This window comes from Nannospalax galili, unplaced genomic scaffold (assembly GCF_000622305.1).
Source record: "Nannospalax galili isolate Female #2095 unplaced genomic scaffold, S.galili_v1.0 scaffold146, whole genome shotgun sequence".
NCBI lineage: Eukaryota > Metazoa > Chordata > Mammalia > Rodentia > Spalacidae > Nannospalax > Nannospalax galili.
This window is the reverse complement of record NW_008357929.1, coordinates 6,608,471-6,615,686: the sequence shown is the minus strand read 5'-3', so window position 1 is coordinate 6,615,686 and position 7,216 is coordinate 6,608,471. Positions and strand designations below refer to the sequence as shown.

The window sequence follows — 7,216 nt, the reverse complement described above, 5'->3', positions numbered from 1 at the left end:
CTTGAGAGGATTTCTACCCTGCGCTGTCTCAGGACTTGCCAAGCATCCCTGCCGCCACTGAGACTCCCTTATGAAGCTCTCCACGCAGACTGGATGGGTGAGGATGCTGCTGGTAATATATTATTTAGCAACTAACTGTGGACATTTTGCAGATGGGACCAACCCGCACATACCAGTGCAAGTTACTTGGGTTGTCACTAACTTGGAAACTGGGTCCCCAGTGTTAACGCGGTCGGCCGTGTATCCCCCCAATACCTGGTGGCCACCTTTAGATATGGACCTCTGTACTTTGGTAGACGGGGCCTGGGACCGGGAATGGGTAGCGATTACCCGAGATGTGGAAGACTCCTCCTACGGATACAATTGCAAGTTTGAGTCGGGAGTTCGCTACCTTAGACAAAAACAATTCTATGTTTGCCCAGGGCCACAGTATAAGCCCAGTTGTGGGAGACCAGACCAGTACTACTGCCCACGATGGGGCTGTGAGACCACGGGTCAGACATACTGGTTAAGTAATGCCCGTGGGGACTACATCACCCTCAAACGAGATGTGACAGGCCCCCCTTGTAAGCCAACTTGGGGGCTCGAACCACAAGCCTGCAACCCTTTGCTTATCAGATTCACAGAAAAAGGAAAAAAGTTCTCCGGATGGGAAGGGGTTAATACATGGGGCCTGCGATTGCATAACTATGGGTCTGCAATCTTGTTTACAATCTTACAATCACTAGACGCCAGGTGCCTTTTATCACGGCAGTAGGGCCCAACCCAGTGCTAGTCCCAAGAGTTACCATGGATACGCCCAAGGGAGCCCCTCCCTCTCCTCCTCCTGGCCCAACTCTACCTACAGGATTTACCAAAAGGCCTCCTAAGCCTTTGTCCCAGATTCGCTATTACAGGCGGTCACAGGAATTTGTTAAAATCATAAATCAAACTTATAGCCTCTTAAATGCAACTAGCCCTGAATTGGCCAGATCTTGTTGGCTCTGCTATACTGTTACCCCTCCCTATTTAGAGGGGATTGCTACTATGGGTTCCTACAACATTTCCCATAATGTCTCCCAATGTGCATGGGGTACGATACCTAAAATTACTTTGGAGCAGATTTCAGGATCGGGACTATGCCTCGGTGAGATTCCACTACAATACTCTTCCCTCTGTAACCAGACCAAGAATCTCTCTGAGTCAAGAGGGGCCTTCCTTATTCCCCCTCCAAATACTTGGTGGGCATGCTCCTCAGGATTAACCCCTTGTATTTCGGTGGATGTTCTTAAGGAAGGAGGTTTTTGTGTTCTTACAATTCTTCTTCCCCATTTGGTTTATCACTCAGAGGAAGAGTTTCTGCAGACTTACACTCCCTCTCTTCCTTTCCCGATGCGTTCTAAGAGAACCCCAGTGCTTTTAGCCGTGACACTTGCAACCTTAATTAGTACAGGTGTAGCAGCAGGAGTTGGCACTGGAGCCACTGCCCTGATACAAGGGAGGGACCAATATAATGCTTTGCGCACTAGCCTGGATTTAGATCTACAAAGAATAGAAGAATCCATAACCAAACTGCAGGACTCTATAGGATCCCTGGCTGAAATCACGTTACAGAATCGCAGAGGGCTGAACCTCCTGTTTCTACAGCAAGGGGGACTGTGTATTGCCCTGAAGGAGGAATGTTGTTTTTACAGAGACCATTCAGGTATAATAAAGGATAACATGGCAAAGATACGAGAGGGATTAGAGAAACGAAAGATGGAAAGGGAAGCCAGTCAAGGGTGGTTCAGCTCTTGGCTTAATCAAACTCCTTGGGTGTCAACCCTTCTCTCCACTGTTGTAGGGCCCTTGATTATCCTCCTCTTGCTTGTCACGATTGGGCCCTGTATAGTAAACAGACGGCTGAGGTTTGTCCAAGAAAGAATAGACTCGGTTCATCTCCTGGTGCTGCGGCAGAAGCACCAGGTTGTAGAGTCAGCTGAGGAAGATTCCTCAGTTTAACCAAGACAAGGGGGGGATGTTGGGAAAAAAAATGAAATACCTTGATGAATGCTGTAAGAACTCTGCATTTTGATAGAAAACTCTGTTTAAAATGTTGATTTAGATTTACTTGCTAAGCTTGCCTGTTCTGCCTGATTTGTATCTACCACACATGGATGATTAACCTAGTTGAAATGCTAAGAATTGAAGTGCTGTAAACCTCCTTCCTGGACCCTGGACCCCAGACTCAGTTGATTTACAATGTGTCCTGTAGGCCTGTTTGCACATACCAGATAACCGATAAGGAACAAAGAGAAGGAAGTTGCACCAGGCTTACACCAGATCTACCCTTCCTGGAAAAGATGTTTAACCAAAACTATAGCTTTTAGAAGATGTTTGATCAAAGTGTATGCTGAGGAATGCTTTTTGTGTAATGACTATGTGAGCCTATATAATCTGTACCTGAAACTGAATGGGGGTCGATCGTTCTGACCAGACTTGCATGTCTTGGGAAGCCGGTCGACCCCAGCTAGCTGGAAAGTAAAGACTCTGCTTGATTTTTACATCTCCAATCCCGTGTATTTGTTACCTGGAGGGGACCCATCGAGTCACGGACCCTAACAGAGGCAGGCTTTGAACTTGTGTTTTTAGGCATTAGTAATGTTAAGACTTTGGGGACTTTCAGAGATGGGCTAGATACGTTTTGCTAATAAGCATCTTAGCTTCATAAATCTAGTGCACCTTTGTGAGATGAAACACCAAATAAAAATCAGGTGAGCTCTACAACTGTCACCACTGTTTCTTGCTACTTACCTTTAGTCAAGGCTCTGCAAGGGTGAGATCAATTTAACCTCATAAAAAAGACTACACCAGAATTACTGCAGAATACCCAGTACCTGCATCAGAATCTTGAGGCACCCTTAAGGAACACTGAGCACTCTTGAACTATAACCTAGGCCCACTCAATGAGAACCTCTAGTTGAAGACCTGGAAATCAGTGTTCTAAGTCCTCAAATTGATTTTTTTATTGATATATGAGTCTCCACTTTACATGCATCAAGGAGCAAAGCAACTTGGATTTTTACTTGGTCACGCTACAGGATCTAAACTGCTCTACAGTGGGTTCACTAATTAAGCTTATGGGCTTTTTTTTTTTGTTTTTTGTTTTTAAGACGCAAAGGAAACAAGACTGCCTTTAAAACGTACAAGACCTACCACCAAATTGCACATTGTTATACAATTTTGCAAACCTTTCATTTCTATAAACAGAGCAGTTCCCATCTCAAATTTTAAAAACTGAATGATATTATACCCCCTGAACTCTGAGCAACACATTGTGTTTGAATACAACTTAAGCATCTTTTTTGCAAATTTAATGCTTCATCAAATGGGACTGCCTACATGTCAGAGGGCAACCAAATCTCCATGGTGATTAGCGCAAGCATAGAGCACTCAAAAAAGAGCATCCCACAGTCATCAGAGAGGCCAAGACAGAGCAATTGCCACCTCTTACCACAGGAAGTGGACTTTCTGTCCACCAAGTTCACGCGCCGCGCTTCGGTGCGAAGTTTCTCGTCTGTGTTCTCCACAAGGTTGGCAAGGTCATCAATGATCTCTAGAACAGAAAGCAGAGGGGCATAGTGAACACTCTCTATGAACTCTAGTTCACATCAGGGTTCCACAGCTGTGGTGGTTCTTCTGAGCAATGATGTGTCAAGTACAGTGAGTGACAGTATACAGAGCTCACTAATATGCTTTGAAAACTGCAACTCTAACTCAAAAAGAAAAACAAAAACAGGAAAATGGTAGTAAATAGTAAACTAGAGCCAATGAGCTAGCTCTGTGGGTAAAGGTGTTTGCCACACAAGACTGACAACATGGTTCAATCCCTGGTAGAAGGACAGAAACAGCTCTACAAAGTTGTCTCTGAGCTCCATATGCATGCCATGGCACATGATCTCTGCCCCATCATGCACACACACATGCAAATGAAATTTTAAGAGAGAATTTCCAAAAAGAGTAAACCTGTTTTTGTTTGTTTAGCCTGGTTTAAAACAATTCTATTATGGAAAGCACAAACATCAGTAATTCAGGGGAAAGAAAGAATGACAAATTTAGGCCCAGACAAGCACAGAAGATTTCAGAGACAGCCTTGGCTATTCCTGAGAAAACTGTTGACAAAAGTAGCCAAGCAAGAGGTGAATCAAGAAGCCAGAGATCCTAACAGGGAGAGGAGAATGATTAGAACGGAATTCATTCAAATATTGAACTGAGAATAAGCAAACCATATGGATAACAGAAAGGTACCTAAATGTTACAAACCACATGTGACAACACACTCTCAATTAAGAAACAAGTGGGAGAGGGGAAAGAAGGTGAAAAGAAGTTGAAAGCATCAATTTCTCATTCCTTACAGCAAGCATATTAAGCTGTTGAAAAGTTAAATATATAGAAACTTATAGCTTTTAAAAGTCATTAAAACCTCAATGTTTTATGTCATTTTTGTGAACATTTAATAATTCTTATCACTTAGTAATTACTACCTCCTGTGAAGATCCTTTCTATAAAGTTCTTTTTTATGCTAATCTTTTAAAGGTGAAATTAAGCACATTTAAATTTATTTTAAATGACATCTAAAATAGCATATATATTACTATCTTAATTATATGAAGTTATTTTCACCCATCCTTTTGTATTTGCATACCTATAGGGATATAGGAAAGGGTGGAAACCAAATGCTAATGATGATTGCATTGAAGTGGTGGGATCCTTTGTGACTGTGCTCCTTCTTATGTTTGTCTGCATTGTTCGAATTCTTATGTTAGCATATATTATTTCTGTAATTTAGACTCCTTTTTTCCTTCCTCCCTATTTTTAAGGCTGTTTTGGAAATGCATTGTCCAACATGAATCACATTTTTCCTTAAAGCATTAAGTAATATAAATAAGAAAGTCAAAGAAAATTTCCAGAACGCCATGCGGGTTGGAGTTGTGAAGGCCAAGTGGACACAAGGCAAGAAAAAGATGGTCTAGCAGGAGAGATGAACTTCCATCTTCCAGCCCCCTATGCCCCTGTGTACAGCACTCCTTGTACTCACAGACCCTATACATGGTATTCTGATTGTATGTCTTTCCTTTACTGAGTATAATATAAACTAACTTCTATTTAACCCCATATCACCCATCCCTAGAAGAGTGCCTAGTGCACAGTGGGATAAAATTAATACAAAAATATAAAGGCAATGGATGAACAGAGCCTAAACATAAAGGCATTTAATCATTTTAAAAGTTATTTGCTATTTCCTAAAAAAGTGATACAAGCCAAATTTGTGAAATATTGATAACAAATTTAACACCTGCCTAAGAAAATAATCTACCATTATTTATCATTTCATTCATAACTCTAGCCTCTGTATGCAATCATCTCTCTCTCTGAGGTTATCTTCCTTTATCCAGACTCTGCCTAGAGTGTGTGATTCTCTTACATATAGGTGACCTCAGAGTCTTGAATTCTTACTCTGCAATATGTACTGCCATAGTGATTTTATATACCTTTTACTTCATCGATATTTAAAAGCTGAAGTGTGAGTTGAGTATGGTAGCCCAGGAATGTGATCCCAGTGCTCAGAAGGTTAAGGAGAAGGGCTGTCCCAAATCAGAGGCCAGTCTGGACCACAGAGTGAGACCCTACCTCAAAAATAGATAAGCAAACAAACAGACATGGACTGTGCATAAATATCCATTTTTCAGTCTCTAAATTAAACTCTTCATCTAACCCGCAACTTGACTCCCCTCCTAATATTCTGTCTCCACTGAGGGGATCATCATTTGCTTGCCTAGGCCTGAACTTCTGGTCACTTGATCTTTTTCTTTCCATTTCTTCACTGGACGTTCCATTTGCTAGCCACCCTTGTTGATTTTACCTCCTTTGTATGTTTAAATACTATCATTTATCTTAAACTTTGCTACTAATAGCTTACTAAAATTTTGTGTCCCTAAACAATGTCCTCATTTATCTACTTGTTCCTAGTCCTAAATTCACTCAACACACATAGCAAGCAGAAACATATGCTTACTGTCTCATCTTTCAATTAATTAAAATGCAAATAGCCATATATAACTAATGAATATTGAATACACCTTTAAGGCAGTAGATGGCCCCATTTAATGGAAGGCAAGATAGAAGAGGGAGTATGGGAAGGAATAACTAACACTAAAGCCTTTTGAAAACGTCATGTGAAAAACTACTACTGTGGAAGCTTCTTAAAATATATACATGGATTGGGGCTGAAGAGATGGCTCAGCAGTTAAGAGTACTGGCTGCTCTTGCAGAAGACCCAGGTTCAATTCCCAGCACCCACATGGTGACTATGAACCATCCTTAACTCCAGTTCCAGGGGAATCCAATGCCCTCTTCTGACCTCTGCAGCATTGCATGACATGGGGACACTCACATACATGGAGGCAATACAATCATACACATAAAATAAAAATAATAAATAAAAAATATATTCATGCATTTATAAAAAGAGGTTAAATGGAGTTACCCTATAATGGGGAGATAATGCCCCTAACCAGATACCACAGAATAACAAATAAAAATTCCAATGTTGCTCTGTGCCTGGCCCCACCCTCACCTCCTTTCAATTCCCTGGGCCTGCACGACCTGCAGGCCTCTCTCCTGGGTAAGTCGATCATGCCCTCCGCACTTTGACTACCCCAGCCTCGTTCACCCTCCCGTCTCTCCTGCCCATCTCTCCACCTAGCCTGGGTCCTGTCCCATTCCTTGTCTTGGCGCCCCAGACACCAGGGGAACCACGACTGCTTCCTGATCATTTGCATCCAGACCAACCCAGTTCCTTCTGTGGTCCCCAGGAGCCCTCTGGGCCTGGTCTCACCCTCACCTCCCTCTGCTTCCCTGGGCTGCACAACCAGCAAGCATCTTTCCTGGAGGGCCGGGGCTGACCTTTCCACTTTCTGATCCTTTGCATCCAGATGAACCCAGTTCCGCAGTGCAGTCTCCAGGGGCCTGCCCCCGTCCCCATCTCCCTTTGCATCTCTGGGTGGCATGACCACCAGCTGCTCTAGACCAGCATCTTTCCTGGGCCCTGCTCCCAGGGAAGTCCAACCCCTAAATTCCTGAGGCCAAAATCTTTCCTGGAGGGACCAAGACCTTATGAGAAAGCCTGAGAGCATCTGATCCTCATCTGACTTGGGCCTCTGTGGGAAATCCTGAAGACAAAAGCAATCTGGTCACT

The 7,216-nt window shown here is 42.9% G+C and overlaps 1 protein-coding gene across 3 annotated transcripts in view; it reads right to left on the bottom strand.

Annotated features, from left to right (window-relative positions):
* The window catches only part of Stx8 (syntaxin 8), a 277,290-nt gene that overhangs the window by 102,013 nt on the left and 168,061 nt on the right, over nt 1-7,216 (bottom strand). For all 3 annotated transcript variants that reach the window (XM_029557503.1, XM_029557502.1, XM_008855736.2), the window contains exon 7: nt 3,473-3,574. In XM_029557503.1, the coding sequence (XP_029413363.1) occupies nt 3,473-3,574 (102 nt within the window). The remainder of the gene's footprint in view (nt 1-3,472; nt 3,575-7,216) is intronic.